Raw genomic sequence first — 21,062 nt, 5'->3', positions numbered from 1 at the left:
TGAGCTTTTATTTGATTTCTTTATTTCAGTAAACTGTATGATATTATTTTAAAGCTTTGCAAAGTTCTGAAGAAAATGGCTATTCTTAAAAAAAGTACAAAAAAGCTATTAAGTGGACTCCAATAAATGTTTCATGTAATATTTTTTAATGGTGCAGCATACTCTGGATGAGTTACTGGAGCATGACCAATAGAACCATCCAGCTTTTAAAGGACATCAACTACAGCAAATACCTGCACTAACAAGACGCAGACATGTAAAAGGTGAGCGTGCCAATATTAAAGATAAAACTGTATAACATTCTTAATGATTCCCTTGAGTATTTTTGTAAAAAAAAAATGTTTAAATTGAAATAATTAGTTCACACATATTGAAGATGATTTTCAAACCTGCTTTAGACCTGCAGACATTCAAGACCTTCTGTTTGATGGTTTTATTAAGCTTTAAAGAGCACAAGAGTTATCTGTTTAATGAAGTTAGCCTAATGGAGTAAATCTTCTCTTTGTCATCCTGAGTACTGTTGGTGACAGTGGAAAGGAATGACTCTCTTCAACTGAATCAGGCTCAGATCTGCCTCAATGGGGTTAGAGAGAAGAGGAAAAAGAGACAAACCCAAAAAGATTGGTCCAGGTGTAGTTTCTTTGGGAAGAAAAACACATTTAAATGGCAGCAATAATTGCATGTACAAACATGGAGAGCAGAGAGTGAGAAAATCAAGGTCAAGGTTTCTTTATTGTCATTTGAATCACATGTGGTGGAAGGAAATTGTGTACACAGGGTCCCAGTTACATCCAGCAAAAGAATACATTGTAAAAAAAAAAAAAAAACACAGTAATAAGGTCTAAGATATGAACCAAGAAATACGCTAAACTAATACGCTGAACACTTAATAGGGCAAAAACAGTAAAACACTGAACAACAGCAGCACAAACATGAGTCTGTGTGAGCAGATGAGTACGAATGAACACAGCAGCATGAAATAAATCAGCAGCATGAGATCAGCAGGATGGATAGTCAGCAGCACATATCAACAATCGAATGGTATTATAGTGATTTTTTTTCACAGGGATTATCCTGATTAGAGATTTATGAGTCTAACAGCATCAGGGTAGGAACTGTTCCTCAGTCTAGTGCAAGACTATTTAACTGGTGGCCCAATCTGGCCCACTTAACTAAAAGAGAAAAAAAAAACAACTTTTTTTTGGTTCTGGGTTTGGGTTTTGGGTTCTATTTATTGCACTTATGATTCAATGCAATAAAATAAACAAATTTTAAAGGTAACAGATCATTGTAAACTTTGGTTTATGATTTTAATCGCAGATGTCCAGCCCCCGAGCTATTGGCTTTCAGAGACTGTGGCCCCCTGAGCAGTTTTGTTGAATAGCCCTGGTCTAGTGGTTCTACATTTAATGCTCCTTAACCTCCTTCCTGAGGGGAGTGGGGCAAAAAGTGTGTGTGCTGGGTGAGTGGGGTCCTTCATGATGCAGGTGGTCCTCTTCCTGCATCTAGAGGTGTAGCTGTCTGTGATGGTGGGGAGGGTGACTCCAACAGTCTTCTGTGCAGCCTTCACCACTCTCTGCAAAGCTTTTCTTTCTGCAGCTGTGCAGCCTCCATGCCACACGTTGATGCTGGAGCGCAGGATGCTCTCCACTGCACACCTGTAGAAGGAGGTGAGAACCGAGTTGTTGTTGTCTTTTTTTTTTTTTTCCCCACTTATTTCATTATTTAATTTTTTTTTTTTAGTTTAGCCTCTATGGGGTACATTTAAATGAATACATTATTAATGTCACAAGGATGGTAATCAATTACCCTAACATGTGATTAATAAAATTAAAGTAAAAAAGAAAAAGATATATCCCTGAAAAATTCCAGTGGTGACTCAGCGCATAGTTTATTTGGTTTGGAACTTATAGCAGATTATTGTGGACATGAGTGTGACATGGTGCAAAAACTTGGGTCTGCGTTTATTTGTGATTATTATAATTTTTGTGCAGGAACTTTTTAATCCTTTGCCTTGTGTTGGTGAAAACACAACTTATTGCGCGCTCTGAAGTGTATAAAACAGAAAACTACTGCAGGTTTAATAAAATCCTGCACGAGAAGCCACAAAACCCCCACAATCACCTCAAATCAAACATTTCTACCACCACGTTCTAATGGAAATAACAGACAGCCCAGCCGTAACCGCATCCCGCAGTCGCGCTGTCACGCACCAATGTATGCGCGTGCTCGTGCACGCGGACTCGTGCGCCCATCACCCAGCCCGTCTCGTCCCGCACAACCTGAGCACACGGTGGTCTTTTTTCATCCCGGGACAGAGCAGTCTTCTCTCTGCAGGATGGCAGCGGAGGTAAGAACTCTGATTTGTGGAGGATTCATCTCCTTTTCCTCCTGTTTTCACAACAAGTGCAGGTTGAAACTGTAGGATTCACTGAAGGTGTTGCTCGCTGTGTCGCCGGGGGGGGGGGGGGGGTCCTTATGTTTATGTAGATGGATGTTATTAGTTTGAGTCTGCAACATCCTGAAGAATATGAAGATTTTGAAGAATCACCATGTGTTTTGAATTCATGGTTTGTTTTCTTTCCTTTGCTTCTTTCATGGGGACAGATTGTCATTTTAAACAAACTGCATCATGATTTGCTCATTTTATTTTTACTGAGAGTAGAACCACCATCAGATAGGCTCAAAAGTGAACTGATGATGGAGATGAAGACCTGAAGGGCTGGTCAGCACCATGGACAGGGACAGGGACAGGGACCGTCTCCTCCTGTCATTCATCATCTTTGAAATAATCTGGCCTTGTCCCGTTGATGAACTTCTGATATAAGTCTCTCTGATGCAGTGGTGTAGTCTACATTTTTGTAGTGGGTTTACTGCGCTTAGAAACGGACACAGGTTAGTACTAATTGTCAATTTATTTGAATTTTTAAGCATATTGAACATTTCCAATTTTTTCCTGATGCTTAAACTGTATTTGAATAAATGTACATGCACATACAAAACTGACAGAAGTAACCAAACAATTATTTGATTTTTGTTTTACCAGGCAAGGCATTAAAGTAGACACGTAAAAAAAAAAAAAAAATAGCCTGTACATTTTTTTAAATTTGAGGTGTTTTAAAACAGCCACTTTAGTCTCAGCATCACTCAATTTATCCTGTTAATTCTATCAGAATTAATGCCATTTCTCCAATAAACACAATTCAATGGATAAAAAAGTACCTGCAATGGGTGAGAAATTAACTGTTCATAACTCTTCTGCAGAAACACACTTTAAAGTTTCCAAACTACTATTTTAAATAATATAGGAGATTTTCCACCAAGTCTTCAAATCACCACACAACTTTTGTAGTCTTGGCAACCAGCTGACACTTTAATGAAACAAAAAAAAGTTTAAATCATTTGAATATTTGTGTTTAACATCACTTTTAATCCTTTATGGAAACAATATTCTGTATACTTTTGAAATATTATAAACTGGAGGTGTGAAAACTCAGTAATTTCCAAACAGCATCTGTTTAAAGAAACACATGATAATTGTGTGACGGCTGCTACACATAAAATAACTGACTGAGCTCTTGCAGCAGCTGTGCCCCAGCCAATCATACAGGAGCAGCTGACAAAGGAACCAATCACAAAGCAGTGAGCTGTGGAGAGAGCTTGAGCTCAGCCAATGGCTGTGAGCATCAGTGAAGAGGAGGAAAGGGAAGCAGTGAAGAGTTTGCTCTGGATAAGCGAATGTAATAAACAAGTGATGCATACAGACAAATTGTTACGGACGTGTTTAACTGCCGTTTAACATATCGATGACACGTGCCCAATGATATGTCATGTATGACTGGGCACTTTTAAGTGGATATACTGAATTTGCCAAGATTTTCTAGTGGGTACACTCCGTATACCCACGTCTCACATAGACTACACTTAATGCAGCTTTAATTCATCATTAAGTTTAAAATAAAAACCTGTATCTTCAAAATTGTTCAGACAGGGTCAGTTTGAACAACTAGTTGCCTGAAACTAAATTCACAGAAGTATTTTTAGCAACAGTAATGCCTCGTAGGCCTCAGACCAGCATCACCTACCCCCACAATCCTCAGTGTCCTTGATGTCACGTGATGCAGAAGACAGAGCTGCTCTATTTGTCACAGAGATCTCACTAGAGGACACATTTTCTACATTGCATGTTTGGTAGAGCACAGTCATGCATGCATGCATGAGTGTGAGCAGTGTGCACGAGAGCTGCGTACACCAGAATGCATTCAGTTAGTAGAGCAGGAACTCCAACACAACATCACTGCAGGTAAAATGCAACAGATAGGAAACTGGATGTTTAGTTTATTTTATATTTTACATGAGATCAGTTGTGGCTCTGATCGCCTCTGGTCTACCAGGATTTTGTTCTAATTGCCATCAATTGCTCAAACTAACATAAACACATATGTTCAGAAACACATCATTCACAATAACACATTTTGTGTTTATGTGTGAGTGTGTGGGCCTGGACAGATTTTCACCTTGCAGCCCATCATTTATCCACAGCATATTTAATGCGACAGGGATGATGCAGTTTGTTCCCATCAGATATTGGGTCAAAATATGAGCACATGTTTCAGTTCATGCTTTTACTCATATGGCATATGCTATGGCGGCATGTCATGTCAGCAGCAAAACACAGTGTGATGTTACCCAGTAATCTACCTGAATAACCCATGAGCATCCAGGAAGTCTATTACTTCCAGTCCTTCCTCAGGCTCACTTTGGCTTACAGTATGATTTTTGGAAGGAAGGGATGTGCCAAAAAGAGACTTACAGAGTCTGAGTTCCCTGTTGAAGCTGAGTTCATCTTTCAAATATACAAATCATCCACAGTGCTTGTAAACATTGATTTCTGAACCAATAACTTCTACACTTCTGACCAGACCACCTTATCGATAGAAATTACATCAATCCCAAGAGACCAGACATACAGTAGTATGAAGATAGAAAAATCAAGAACTGTCTGTAAGAGGAATACTGAAAGAGTTGAAGGTGAGTAACATGAAATATCTCAGATTGAGTGCCTTCACTGTCCATGCTGTAATTGTCTGAGTGCACCATATGTGTAATGCCTGCCCACTGGCAGCGGCAATTGCCCACGTTATCACCGTCTGCTCCTTAAATCGGAGCAACTTAGTTAAGTAACACAACACGTCAACCCAAACCAAAGTAATAAAGAGATGTCACTACAGTGGAAGAATGAAAAGAAAATACATTTCTGAAGAGTACCGATGCAGCTACTGATCAAAATTCCAACAGGACTTTATAATATTAAAAATAATTTGTATTTTGACAAATAGGCTGAGTAAGAAGTGTAAATAAAATCAAAATCCAAATATATATTTAAACTGCTTTTAATGGCTCATTAGGTGTCACCATGGTAACCACTCATGTGCAGTGGTGGGATATAACTAAGTACAATTACTTTGTTATTGCACTTAAGTACAATTTACATGTATCTGGATTTTACTTAAGTAGAATTAAACGTGAGTACTTTTGTCTTGTACTCCACTACGTTTTACATCAAGTATCTGTACTTTCTACTACACTACATTTATATAATGTGTTGTGTTACAAGTTGAATCCACGTTGCGTTTTTTTTTTTTCATTTGTTCATTAGTTTGAAAGTAACCAATGGAGTAGGTCCATCGAATCACTGCAAAGTGGGCAGGTAACGTTAGACCAACCTTCAAGAAGAGCTGGACCAATGCCGTATATTCTAGTATATATGTCATTGAACTGGGCACACCCATAGCACTGCTAACACCCAAAATGGATTCCACCACGGAGAGTCAGCCAGAAGATACGCACCATCGATGGCCTTATTGAAAGATTATTGAAAGATTATTGAAAGATTATTCAATACAGCAGGACAGATTTTATTTCCCAAAAGAGCCAGACTGGACTCAAAAAAACTTTGAAAACCAACTTCTTCTGAACTTGAACAAGAAATTCTTGCTGCAATATTAAAATGTGTCAGTTCATGATGTTAGAAGACAAGAGATGTCTCCAAACGTCTCGACACTCAGGTCCAAGTTTTGAAAATGGTGTCAGGAAGTTAAAATATTGTTCAATACTGACCCAATACAAGGTTGAATAGACAGTATTTTAACAAGAGATGATGACAAACTGGAGTTGAAATGATCAGAACCTGTTCCTTTGTTAGATCTAATGCTTCTTTTTTCAGGCAGACAACTTTTACTTCAATGTGTTTACTGCAGTTAAAATGACACATCGGTTTTGATTTGTGTTAATAAAAACTTGCATAAGTATAATCATTCCTCTTTCTTATTTTGATTAATGACATTTAACTCTTCATGTCATCCCTGAAATTCTGACCCACAGAATCACAAGTCCAAGTGTGAACTGTGTCACAGAGTAAACACAATAAAAACATGTATTTTCTGCAGCATCGTTCATTAAAATGGCTCAACACTATTAATGTATTACAGAAAATATACATACGGTAGGCGCACTTAATGATATTGTAGACCATTGCATTATTGGTAATACATTCAGCAAGTACTTTTACTTTTAATACTTCAAGTATTTTTAAATGCAAGAACTTATTTACTTTTACGTAAGTAAAAACATTAATGTGGTACTTCTACTTTAACTAGAGTACATTTTTGTCTGTTTATTTGTACTTTTACTTAAGTACAGTGTTTGAGTACTTTCTCCACCACTGCTCATGTGTGTCTGTCACTCCCTCGTTACCAAGTTACATAAAGAGAGGCAGATGTAGTGAACTAAGCCTCAGGTCAAATCCTGACCTTGAGGGCCTTCCTGGGACAAGAACTGTATTTCATTGATTTGAGTCCAGAAACACAAAATCAAGTCCATCCAGAGACTTTCTAAGTGTCCTGCACTGATCAATTGAAAGAACACTCTCTTTTTTATTATCATTACTATTTTACAAATGCCTTGATAATCAAAGTGTGTTTAGTTCAAACCATTTTAAATGTTGAAGTGAACTACTCATTTTAAATCAACTGTGAAACAGTATTAATGATTTTTAATCCTCATTCAAAGTAGAAATCAAGTTAAGGTCTGTTACAGAGTAATTATTCATTTTCTTGATCTTCTGTCTGAAATGAGCAAGTGTAAGTTGGTCAAAGGTCAAGTTTCGGTCAACTACATGTTTACTGGAAAGAAATGTCATGTTTAACTTTTTCAGACAGATATGAGAGAACTGACTCCACGAAGTCTCGGTTTCTTCAAAACATTTTTCTGTCTGTTCTTAAACAATCTAATCTTCACCTTGACTTTTAATAACCTCTTACATCACTAAGACCACACCCTGTTGGTTCGTTGCGAGCCAATCAGGACTTCCCAAATGAACCGGAAACAGAACTCTTTAAATGTCGACACTTCCTAGTTCCAACCAGTGCGGAGGGAGAGCAGTTCGGTTCGGAGGGCAGAACCGAACAGAAAAGTGCTGGAGAGAACAGGAGGTTCCAGACATGATCCGAAGTTCTTCCGAGTCTCGTGGGAATTATGAAATCTTCCACATCTGAGTGGAGCCTCTGACGGACTTACTCCTCATGTGAGTCCACCCGTGAGGTGAACGTGTGTCAAACGAAGTTCCGTCACTACTTCGGACGATTCACAGCTGTTCCTACGGAGACGCTGGAAAGGTGGCGTTAAATGGAACTCCGTGCCAGTGGAGACATCTTCTACAGGTAAAGAGTCGATTTCCACTACCTAAGTGTACCGAGGAAGCTGGGATCTAATGGAGAGTGCCGTTCTGATACAGACACCTATTCCCTCATCCATCCTTTCTCTCCATTTAAACTTCATTTCCCATCTTTAAAACTCTTCTATCTTGCCAGTAAATCATCCAGATATTTTCAGAAATGTCTGTTGGTTTAAAGTTGCAAGGGAAACCATGGCCGTATGGTTTCCTAATTGTAAAGCTTGCTAACTAAGCTATGTTGTTGTTGTTGAAATCAATGTTGCCAAATTAATGTAAATGTTTGATGTTAAACTTTGATTCTGTTAATAAATGACCGCATGCATTTTGATGGGTCAAAGAAAATTAACGTCTCACGTCACATTTAATCGTTCAATGCACGATAGAATTCAGTCCAGAAAAATGAAAGAATCCGTTTAATTTATGAATAATATCTCACAGATATATGTTCATTTACACAGACAAAGCTGAATATAAGATGATCAAACATGTACTGTGCAAAAACTCAGATCTTTAAAGTTTTTCAACTGTGAATGGCAAAAGATTCTGATGGTCACAAATGTGAATTTTGATGTTTCTAGTGTTTTATGTAGGGAATAAGACACATTAAAAAGACATTTTAGGTTCAAACAGGGGTTTGACCTGAAATATGACTAAAGTCTGTAGAAGCCTGGCTGAGCATTTTCTTCTTTCAGGGGGTATTGGGGAGAAAATCACAAATACTTTAGGAGAGAGAGACAAACACTGAGTGAAAAAAGGTAAAAAAATCATATTTTTATTATTATTTGTGTTTGTTCCAAAAGGAATTGTAGAGTAAGAAGAGTTTGTTTGCAAAAAAAGTGAACCTTTTAGACAATTCAATTGTTAGTGTGTGACATCATTAACTGTCAGTTGAACATTTTGTTGTCAAATCAGTGAACAACATAAAACATAAACTGTGATTGTAGGAAAACCATAAAATATGTCAAAATGCCATTTCAGACTTGGAAAGTTCAATTATTTTGTGACACATTCAAAGTTTGAATGAGGTTTGTACTGCAAAATATTGCTGAGCCATAGAGCTTCAAAGAAGGCTGCAATTTCTCAGTTGTTTTGTCTAAATCCCATTGATTTCCAAAGTGTTCTCACAGATTTTGCAATGTTTGTTTATGTTGTGTGATGTACTATAACTATAGTTACAGCACACTGAGCCTCTCAGTTGGTGTATATTTTGTTTGCTTTTATTTCTGTGCTGCCTGACAAGATACAGGGTGAAACATTTTAACAGAATGGTAATTGACACTCCTCTGGTGGCTGTGGTGAAGTGGTAGGAAAGCCACCATGGGACTGGAAAGTTGCAGATTTGATTCCTCACCAAGCCCACATACTGGGGTGTCTATGAGCAAGGCAGCCACTGCCGCTGCTCCACTTGTGTGCGTTTCATATGCATTATGGGTCAAAAGAAGAGAACAAATTGTATCATAATCATGACAACATATAGCACTTTCACTAACATATACAGTAGTCTCTCGCTACGTCGCAGTTCATTATCGTGGACTCGCTCTATCGCGGTTTTTTCAAAGTAAGATTGGACATGACACGCAACTGGCTGATTGATGGATGAGCCGCACGATCGGCATGGAATTTTTATTTAAAATAAATTATTTTACATCATTTAGCAACTGCTGCACCTTTGTGCAGCCCTGAGCTGCAGGATAAGCTTCCTGCTGCAACTTCCTGCAGCTGTTCGCCATGCAGAGCATAGAAGTGGGCGTGGCCAAGAACACTTGCAGGTGGCTGAGAGCAGCGGAGGCAGGGAGCTAAAATCATGACATTCTGTGCTCTTTTAAAGCATTTAGAGTTTAGAAACATTGTTTAGAATATTGCAAGAGTGTGGGAAGGGTTTAAAATACTACTTGTACTACTATTCCTACTTTGCGGGGGGGGGGGGGGGGGGGACTTATCGAGGGGTTTCAGGGTTCGGAAAAGCAAGGGACTACTGTATAGTGATAATCTGTGGATTTAACTGGGTAATACATTCGGCTGTTAGTTGTTGTTTTTTTATAAACACATGTAAATTTATGAAAAAATGTTCTACTTTAGTCCACTGTTTAGAGTGGAATTACTCTACAAACATACAACAAAGTGTGGATCCTTTATGTCCTCATTGCTGGATTTGTGTACTTTATTATGTGGATCAGAGAGTCCTCCGGTTGTTTATTAGTCAACTTTCATATTTTACTTTGTTGCAATCAATGCCAAAACAAATATAAAAAAAAAGCCATGATGTCTAGGGGGAATGGTGAGAAAAAAACATCCATTTGATACTTTAACATCACCAAATTTAGATGAAGGAAAAGGCTAAATTTGAACCTTGAAGAGGTAAACATGAGCAGTGAGCAAACAGAAAATGTTTAGTTTCATATTTTAAATAGAAAAAGACCGAATATAGCAGCACAAGACAAATCCTTGAACAAGTCACTGATGCAGCAGCCAAGTACAAGCTGTCTGGTTGTTCAGAGTGCATTTAAACAGATTAAGCTGTAAAAAGTATTTGATCATGCATTAAAACAATGCGCTACTTTTCTCTCAGCAACAGAGAAATGATAACAGCATAACGTCAGCAGTTTGAACACACTATGTGTTTTAATTTATTGGTGAACAGTTCAATTTGAAACCATCTCAATGGATATGACAGAAGTTTTGCACTTGAACTCATTTTCACCTGCCGTCAGAAACAACGGGCCTGTATTATTAATGTAAAGTGGCTGTCGTTCATCCCGCTGATTCTATCTTAGATAAACAATGCACGACCATGTGCTGAAGACTGCGCCTCTTATTCCAACGACTGATTTATCATGACGCTTTAAAAACAGAGAATGTGTTAGACAAACAGAGAAAGCAAAGAGAAGGATATTAAAAGCTCCATCAGTGAGATGATTGTGGCTGATAGCAGATGAAAATAGGACCTTAGATGCTATTCCTGGCTCTGAGTGATGTAGGCTGGCTTCATATAGAGATGAAAGACTGGCTCTGTGCTCTGTCTGCTTACATGAACGTACTACCTTCCAATAATAACAACATTCCTGCAGCTTGCCAAACTCAAACTCACAGAAAAGCTGCACAAAATTTGAGCAATCTTCTGAAAAAAAATACAACATTTACTGCATTTCTTACTCCCCCTTACAGTTTTTTCTGCTCTAACGTGTCACTAATTGCCATCCCCTTGATGGAAGTAATTTAGCTCAGCAGTGGACAAGTTTACTCTGGCTGTTTGGGTGTAAAACGGACAGCTCACTGCCAAAGTGCTGGAAGGAGGAGTCTTCAGGGTGTTGTTCCTGCAACTGGGCCTGTTGATGCTGAAAAAAATCCACTGCAAGTATTAAGTACTATAAACTTTGTTGCTGACATAGTAAAATTTAAAATGTGTTTTTAACTGAGTAGACTGTTGCACTTTTGTTATCAACCATAGTACAACCAGTTTAAAAAGTATTAATTTTCTAACAGTTACACACTGATTCCTATTGAAAAACCTTTCTGTACAATGGACTAAGTTACTTAGGCTTCAATTTAAGCTTATTCCAGTGGAAGCCTTTAATATTTATTTCTAATTTATCCAGGGAGTGGCCAAAGTGAAGATACATTTTTTAATCTAAAAAAGTTAAATCTGGCCCTCTGGATATTCAAAAACAAAACAAAGCAAAACAAAACCAAAAATAAAAAAATTAAAAAGTAGAAACGTTTCATCTTTCATCCGAAAGACTTCTTCAATCTGAGGTGCTGTATTCAGCTCAGTCTTATAAATAGCACCTTCTCAGAGTGGATCAACCAGTTTGTTGCTGCAGTTTTGCTAAGAATTTTAAGAATGTATTCTTTAAGTAGCACAGATGTACTGATGACCTGATTGAAGATTGTTGGATTATTACCTGGATTACTGAGCATGAACTTTGATGTTTTGAACCTCTTTGACTATGGCTGCCTCAGAGGATTTGATGGAGGAGAGGGCGGGCCTCAGAAAACATCTTAACACTAGCAAACTGGTTTTTTTTTTCCCACTATGGGAGTGTGCTGCTTATGGGACTCAGTTTGTTCGTGGCTCCTCAGATTGCTGAAGTCCTCTGGATGAAGTACAAAACTTCTCAGCAAAAAATAAAAATAAAAAAGAAACCGTTCAGTTGACCTGACTGAACATTGTTGGATTATTTACCTGGATTATTGAGCATGAATTTTGATAATACAAATGTATTTTGAACTTCACTGTTTCCAACTTTGTGTGTCTCCTAAGTTCCACAACCTCCAGGAAATGCAGCACAATGCGTCGTTGGTAACAAAGGTGTTCTTGCAGAGAGACTACAGCGAAGGAACCGTGTGCCGATTTCAGACCAAGTTCCCCTCAGAGCTCAACAACAGGGTGAGCACAAGCCCCAAGCTCACCTGCTCCAACTCAAAAAGACAACACATTGTCTTCTTAATTGTCATGTTAAAGTTTCTTTTTTAAATCATTTTTTTATCATTTTTGTTTGTATTTTCTAACCCTAATTCATGTACAGTAAACTAATGCAGAATTTGCCTACAAGGCAAACTTAGTTGGTTAAATCTTTTTGAATTAAACTATTTAGATGTGACTATGCTGCTATTTTATGGGTTAAATGATTAAATTTCTTACCATTTAAAATATATAAACAAATAAATAAGCCAGTTCAAAGTCGATTTTTCTCATTTAAAGATCGAATCATTATATTTCAGTGCCCCATCACTATACTTCTGGTTGACTCGGTAACTGAAACCTATTGAAAAGTGGTCAGTATTGTTCACTAAATGGTTTGAAAAGAGTGGAAATGCATCACTTTTGTCACTGATATCTTTAATAAATTATTCTATAAATGATAATTTATATGTTTGTTAAAAAAACATTCTTAGGTGTTATTTTACTACTCAATTTTTAAACTGTATATCACAGAGTACAACAATTTATATCATGTACTAGGGATCTTTTTTAATTGCTCTTTTTATAAATTGAGAATTTTGATCTGTATTTATTCAACTAATATTCAGTCTGGTGTGGTAGCACTTGCCTGATAATTATGCACGTTATGCACACATTACATTGATGTATACATGAGCAAAACACTGGTGGGATAAATGCTGGCTTAAAGTTGGTGCATATGTTCATGAAAATACTCCTAACTAATCTGTCCTGTAATTTTTGTAATAAATCTAAACATAAATAAACATTTTTACAAAGAACTGAGAATTTGCATTTCCTGTGAAAATGCAGTGTGGATGCTTATTGCTTAATAACCTGCAGAAAAACAGCTGAAATGAGCTAAAAACATACAGAAATGTAGCTGAAACAGAAGAACAAGCCTAAGTTAGTAGATGAAAACAGAAGTGGAAATTATCTTAAAGCGGAAATTTTCCAAAAACAGCTGAATAGTAGCTAAAGAAATGTAGAAAAAGTTCAAATTTTCAAAATGGAGTGAAGTGAGCTTAACTGTGCCCACTAAGGCTGAAAGAGGCAGAAATTAACATAATAAAGATGAAATTATCTGCAAAAAGCTTAAATTAGTCAAAAACAACTGAATAGTAGCTAAAACAAACAGAAAGAAGCTTAAAATTACTAGAAGGAAGTGGAGAGAGCAGAGAAGTGCACAATAAGGCTGAAAGAAGCAGAAATGTGCACAAATAGGTTGACATTATCTGCAAAAAAAGGCAGGAATTTGCCAAAAACAGCTGAAGAAATGTAGAAAGAATCTTAAATTTCTAAAAGGAAGTGGATTGAGCACAATTGTGGCCACTAAGGCCAAAAGAGGCAGGAATTGGGTTGGGGAGTGGTGGCGCAGAGGTTAGAGAGGTGGGCCTGTGATCCGAAGATAGCCGTTTCATGCCCCAACAACATCAAAATTGTGGGTGAGGTAGGTGAAGTGCCCCCACCCTCATTCGCCCCACTCTGGGCCCATGAGCAAGGTCCTTAACCCCCCATCTGCTCCCTAAACAGGTCTCCCTTGAAAATGAGTTATGTGGCTCAATGAGACTACCTGTACAATTAAAGGGTAAATGAAAAATGAAAAAAAAAAATTATTAGCACAATAAAGTTGAAATTATCTGAGAAAAGCTGAAATTTACAAAAAAACAGCTGAATAGTAGATAAAACAAACAGAAATAAGCTTAAATTACCAGAAGGAAGTGGGTAGAGCATGATTTTGCTGAATTAGGCTGTAAAAAGTTGACTTGTTTGCAAAAAAAAAAAAAGTGGAATTAGCTAAAAAAGCTGAAATTAGCATAAAAATAGCGAAATGCTGAAAATAGCTGAATAGCAGAAATAGCTGAATTTAGCAGAAATAAGTTTCAAGAAGTACAAAAATGTTTGACTTTGCTGAATAAAGCTGAAAGTAGCACAAAACTGTTGAAAAAACAGCTGAAATTAGCTGGAAAAAAAACAAAAAAAAAACAATGACGGATTCAGTTTCTGTCAGATCCACAGATAATCAAAACATTTTCAGTATAGCCTATATTATTCACACAACATTACTCTGTGCTTGTATTTTTGCAAGTTGCTGTTGTCAGTGATAATTAGATTTTTAAGCATATGAAAGGTGTTCAACAGGGAGACTGTTTTAGAAGTTCACACCCTGATAACACATTCAACACGCATGGCGCAAAACAAAAAAGGACCAAAAGGAAAGGATTCTGATACATTTTTAAATTCTTTTATTCAAATCTTCTCTGACAGACTTTCAAACCACCATGTTTTTGATCAGATATTTTTATTTATCTGCATTCAGCAACTGAAATGTAGTTAACGGGTTAATAAAACTGCAGTATTTCAGTTTGGTAAGTTGTCCTGTAAGGTGGAGCAGCCTCCTGTTGTGTCAAAGATATTATTTTTGCTGTCTTCTTGTCATAGTCTTACCTTTGTTTGTTTGTATTTAGATTGAGAGAGCTTTACTTGAACAGACGGTGAAGACCCTGAACTCCTATTATGTGGAGGCTGAAAAAATTGGAAGTCAGTCGTACCTGGAAGGATGTCTGGCTTGTGCAACAGCTTACATGGTCTTCCTCTGCATGGAAACACGCTACGAGAAGGTACTGCACTGTATCTGTGTTCACTGAAATAAACACCAGCTGTGTTTTCCACACATTCTGTAAGCTCAAAACATTTTTTTCAGACTCACTGACATAAAGAAATAAAGGAAGATGGAGATAAGATCTGATTCTCCGGGGTTCCTTTATTTTTACATTTTTCTGCTCTAAAGGCCACATCTGTGTGCCTTTGTGTAACGCATAACTTGTCGTCTTGGCTGAACTCAGCACAGCTAAGATCTTGCTGTTTGTTGGTCTCTGAGACTGAACAAGAACACACACATGCATAATGCAATCAGAGACAAAGCTCCTGATTAGTCCTCTTGTGTTTTCTGTGTTCCTGCCAGTGTTTAAGATAAAACTCCAGATAACGAGAGCGTCTAAAATAATTAGAATATCGTGAAAAAGTTCCATTTTTGTCAATCGTTTCATTATATAGATTCATTACGCTATTACAAATTAGTGTCTTAGAAAATTAGCATATTGTGAAGAGGTTCAATATTTTAAACTCCTAGTGTCACACCCTGATCAGAGGATTAACTCCTAGATATGAGCTACAAATGTCTCATTCCTCAAGTCAAACCACTCCTGAACCAGAAACAACGTCAGCAGCGTGGGCTGAGGAGAAAAAGAGCTGGACTGTTGAACAGTGGTCCAGCGTCCTCTTTTCAGATGAAAGTATATTCAAGGATTCAAGGTTCTTTATTGTCATTCGCATCACATGTGGTGCATGAGGTGGAACGGAATTGTGTACACGGTGTCCCAGCTATATCCAACAAAAGTATAAACTGTAAAAGAAAAACAGTAATAAGATCTAAGATATGAACTAAGAAAAATGTTAATAAAAATACACTAAGCACTAGTAGTACAAACACAATGCGCTGAACAGCAGCACTAACATGAAGTTGTCCAAAGTTGGCAGAAGTGGGATGTCACTGGCTGATTGTCGGCTCCGAGCCAGTCCAAGGAACCAGCTGGGTTCTGCTGCTTCAGTCCCTCCATCTTGGACGGAGGTCGAGTTATTGGAAATGGAGAAAAGTCCACGGAACGCCCTCAAACACCCCGAAGCGTTGCGAGCACGGCTTGGCCGAACGGAACGCGGTCCTGAAGAGGGACGGCGTGAACCACAGGTTCTTTTCGTATCATATCCATAATGGGTAATGAGGACATCTCTCGGGTAGTAATATCTTTCTTCTGATGAGAAGAACAACTCAGTGCCAGCGAGGCTTTTAGATTTTAATTTAGTTCACGAATCTGAGATAAAGTTTACATAAATTTTAACATTAGTTCAAATTGAATAACATCCCTTCTCAAAGCTTTAAGCTATATTATATTATTTACCCTTCTGAAATAACACTATCTGGTTATTCATTCTTATTCAATATTTGCCGTATTGTCACTATTCAAACTGAAACTAAATGTTACAGAATTGTGATTTTAGTGGATTGAATTTGTGTCTTTATTTGAGTGAGGGGAATCACAACTCTGCCAAACCATGAACTTTAATCAAGGTCGGTTTACACGAACTGTTGGGATAACATCTGTTAAAAGGTGTATTGTTTATTCAGGCAACGAACAGCAGCATGAACAAATTTAGCATGTCATTTGGGAAATCAAGGTCCGAGAGTCTGGAGGAAGAGTGGAGAGGTCTAGAATCCATGTTGTTTGAAGTCCAGTGTGAAGTTTCCACTGTCAGTGATGGTTTGGGTCCATGTCTTCTGCTGGTGTTGGTCCACTGTGTTTCCTGAAGTCCACAGTCAATGTAGCATCTACCAGGACATTTTAGAGACTTCATGCTTCCTTCTGCTGACGAGCTTTATGGAGATACCGATTTGAATTTCCAGCAGGACTTGGACCCTGCCCACACTGACAAAGGCACCAAATACCAAAAGCTGGCTGTGGAATATTCTCATTTTACCAGACACTACGTTTTTTGTTTTTTTTAATCAAATAAAGGCTTGAAATATTTAATTCCATGTGTAATGAATGGCATAATATACAAGTTTCACTTTCTGAAATGATTGACAAAAATTTTAACATTTCCACAATATTCTAAGTTTTTTAGATGCATCTGCACTTCCCTGTTCTGATCTCTGTCTCACACAACTTCCAACTGTGTTTCTTTTTCAAAGCGGCGCAGAAATTAACTTGAGCTTGACCAGAAAAACAACAAAGAGAGGTTTACTGCTGTGTTGAAGCCATGTAGAAATGTTCTTCTCTGAGGTACCTTTCATCTCCCGGTCAACTAGTACTGCTCCACTGAGATACTCAGATACTCTCCGCTTCACGGGAGAGTTGTTTATTTACTTGTTTAACTTTATAAATGGTGCCGTGACTGATAAGAAGAAGTACCCACCCAAGTTGAAGCTTGACTCAATGTTCAGAAGTTTCTTTGCATAAGACTTCTTGAGAGATTTCCAACAGAGATAAAAATGTACTTTTGTGTTTTGTCAGTGGCTAGTGTCTCCATGTTAGCAGCTGATTCTGCAGCTGCAGCAGGCCTGTGGCATTCTGGAGGAGCACTGCTCAAAGTGTTGATTTGTCTCTTGTTTCAATCTGTTAGGGATGAGTGCTGGAGTGACCTTTGATTAAATTACAAAAGAGAACGTGAATCTGACACTCATAGTAAATTAAACAGCACGTCCAAATACAACAGTGATGTTTAATTAAAAGTCAGATAGGTCCACTTTAAGAATTTATTCTCTTGCAAGCATCCAGAATATACAGTATATCACAGAATAGACAGTATATCACAGAATAGAGAGTATATCACAGAATATACAGTATATCACAGAATAGACAGTATATCACAGAATATACAGTATATCACAGAATATACAGTATATCACAGAATATACAGTATATCACAGAATAGACAGTATATCACAGAATAGACAGTATATCACAGAATAGACAGTATATCACAGAATAGACAGTATATCACAGAATAGACAGTATATTTAATTCAAGAACTTACCATACATGAAAAGCTGCTTCACCTAAAATGCATACATAAAATAGATACAGCTAAATGCAATAAAACATTTGCAAGTGGGTCCAAACAAAACTTCATGTGGGTCCAGATCCAAGCTCATCCCCCAGGGTTCAATCTTAGGACCATTACTTTTCATTATTTATATTAATGACTTTGTAAATTCTTCCAAAATATTTCATAAGGTCATTTATGCTTATGATGCTAACTTGTATTTTTTTCATATAAATTTTTTTTCAGAACTGGAGGAAATAGTAAATGCAGAACTGAAAAAAAAAAAAAAAAAAAAACTGGTTCAAGAGTAACAAGTTATCTCTTAATATCAGCAAAACAAATTTTATTCTCTTTAGACCCAGTAAATCTAAACTTTTAATTGATCATGTAATTCTCAAAATTGAAAATGAGAAATTAATGAGAGTAAGTTCTACAAAATCCCTGGGGGTCCACATAGATGAGTCCTTAATTTTTAAATTGCATATTTAATATCTCTTAACAAAGTTGTCCAAATACGTTGACTTGTTTTTTAAATTATGATATTATTTGCCTCTAGCCACACTCTTAACAATGTATAAAACTCTCATTGAACCACACTTTACATACTGTAACGTTATATACCTAGTTATCTTAAGAAACTTGAAAGCCTTCAAAAGAAGATAATAAGAGCCGTGTCATGGTCCGAGTATAATGCACCCACATTCCATCTAGTTCATCGCTGTGGTCTTCTTCGGCTAACAGAATTAAATGTGTATCATAACGCATGTTTGATGTTTCAAATTGTAAATTAAACTAATAATAGATTAACTGAGCTCATCCCAATAAGTGGTCCACAACATACTTATGAAACCAGGGAAAAACATCTTATCTACACCAAACACAGAAGACTTAAAATCACTAATCAAACCTTTTCTGGGAAGGGGTTTGGTTGTCAGCAGCAAAACTGGTTGATCCACTCTGAGAAGGTGCTATTTAAGAGACTGAGCTGAATACAGCACCTCAGACAGAGGAAGTCTCTCGGATGAGAGACGAAACGTTTCTACATTTTTTTGCTTTGTTTTGTTTTTTGTTTTTTTGAATGTCCAGAGGACCAGATTGAACTTTTTTGGATGTTTCTACCTGGATTATTGAGCATGCATCAGGATATCAACTAAATATACACTAAGCACTAATAGCATAAAATCATTACGTCGAACATCAGCACAAACCTGAACATGAGTCCGTGTAAGCAGATGAGCACGCACGAACACATCAACGTTGAAACAGATCAGCAGCAACATGGTGTGATTTTTTTTCAGTGATTATTCTGACTAGGGATTCATGAGTCTAACAGCCTCAGGGTATAAGCTGTTCCTCAGTCTAGTGGTTCTACACTTAATGCTCCTTAACCTCCTTCCTGAGGGAAGCAGGACAAAAAGTGTGTGTGCTGGGTGAGTGGGGTCCTTCATGATGCAGATGGCTCTCTTCCTGCATCTGGAGGTGTAGATGTCTGTGATGGTGGGGAGACTGACTCCAACATCTTCTGTGCAGCCTTCACCACTCTCTGCAAAGCTTTTCTTTCTGCAGCTGTGCAGAAATCAAAGGTTTTGTTCCCATTGAATTTCAGTTGCTCAACTGTTTGGGGTTGATATATATATTTTTTCATATTATTAAATGGTTTCAGTGGGAGACTAGTTTAGACTGGAGGAAGGACAAATTAGCCAAGATGCTGTCACTACAGAATTTTGTTGCACAATGTGGCTTTGGCAATGTGTTTGTTGCAACAAGTATCAGTGTTTGTTCCTCCTAAACCTGTATGTGTAAATGAGTTCTCTAATTTTTCATCTGGGAGACTTGATTTCCCAACGTGACTTCCAAAAATGTTTTTAAATCTTGTTTTAGGAAATCTTAAGACATTTGGACAACTTCACTCCGTTTATTTAAAAATGTCTGAAGCACTGTGCAGGCGTTTACAATTCAAAATCTTGGCAATGTCTTTTTTCTTTAAACAGAACTTTATTATGCAGAGAACTTTGTTCAAAAACACTGTTCAGGTGGTTTTGGTACCATGCAATTAAAAAAATGAATAAATCTGATTGTGCAAGCCATTAATTATTGGTTTAAGCATTGTCATTGGTGTACATAAAATTTGCATCCTTTAAAAGTGTCAACATTCTGTACTGGATGTGATATGACTGATCATTGTGACAGTTTTTCTTGAGAGTACTGCTTAAAGACTCAACTGTTTTGGGGAGTGGTGGCGCAGAGGTTAGAGAGGTGGGCCTGTGATCCGAAGATCGCCGGTTCACGCCCCGGCCCCGACAACATCAAAATTGTGGGTGGGGTAGGTGAAACGCTCACACTTGCCCCCACCCTCATTCGTCCCACTCTGGAACCATGAGCAAGGCCCTTAACCCCCACCATATGCTCCCTAAACAGGTCTCTCTTGAAAATGAGTTCTCGTGGCTCAATGAGACTAACCTGGATAAATAAAGGCTAAATGAAAAAAAAAAAAATTAAGTAAAATCATCAGCTTGTTGATCTGAAGCTGCATTGTTCAGCTTTTCATATCTTTTGTTGCATGTGAAACTTTTTTGTTGTTGGCAGTTAATTCACGATAAACAAACGTTTATGTAAAATATTTCCTTTGATAAGATCATATTTTATCTTTTTAACATGTTTAATTTTTATCACAAATTATATTATTAACCAAAAACATTCAAATGAACACTGTGGCCAAGACCTTCTGAATCTCAAAAAAGATATGCATAAGAAGATAAATTGAGTGGAGAATACAGCAGCAGTAAGTCCAGAAGCTTCCTTGTAGCCAACTAGCCAAGCTAACTTTTAGCCAGACCTTAATCCAACTGGAAACTGCTGGACTGGCAGATCTACAGTAGCTCCTGAGAGAAGCCAGGAATCCTAAGGAGTTAGAGGACCTGCTTGTTCTGAGAATTGGGATGATATTCTGGAAGGTCTTGGCTAGCTCTCAGAAATGGCAGCTCCAACTCTTATTGTTGACAGCAGTAAAAGGTGAATATGTTCTTTTTCTAAATTAGCCTTGTAGGATTAGTCGTTACTCATAGCAGCCTAACATGCATGTTTTTAGTCTGTGGGAGGAATCCGGAGCACCCGGAGAAAACCCACGCATGCACGAAGAGAACATGCAAACTCCACCCAGAAGGCCCCGGGACCGGGGTTTGAACCAAGGACCTGCTCGCTGAGAGGCAGCAGCTCTACCAGTTGCACCACCTGCTGCCCTACTGTATATATATATATATATATATATATATATATATATAT

The 21,062-nt window shown here is 37.6% G+C and overlaps 1 protein-coding gene across 1 annotated transcript in view; it reads left to right on the top strand.

Annotated features, from left to right (window-relative positions):
- The first annotated feature begins 11,951 nt into the window (after nt 1-11,951).
- golga7bb (golgin A7 family, member Bb) overlaps nt 11,952-21,062 on the top strand; it is a 13,154-nt gene continuing 4,043 nt past the window's right edge. The window contains exons 1-2 of the mRNA XM_037696337.1: nt 11,952-12,122; nt 14,645-14,797. Of these exons, the coding sequence (XP_037552265.1) occupies nt 11,952-12,122; nt 14,645-14,797 (324 nt within the window). The remainder of the gene's footprint in view (nt 12,123-14,644; nt 14,798-21,062) is intronic.

The sequence above is a fragment of the Nematolebias whitei genome, chromosome 1 (genome assembly GCF_014905685.2).
Source record: "Nematolebias whitei isolate Nwh7 chromosome 1, NemWhi1, whole genome shotgun sequence".
In the NCBI taxonomy this organism is placed as follows: Eukaryota; Metazoa; Chordata; class Actinopteri; order Cyprinodontiformes; family Rivulidae; genus Nematolebias; species Nematolebias whitei.
The sequence above is the reverse complement of the archived record's forward strand: the minus strand, read 5'-3'. Positions and strand labels throughout refer to the sequence as shown.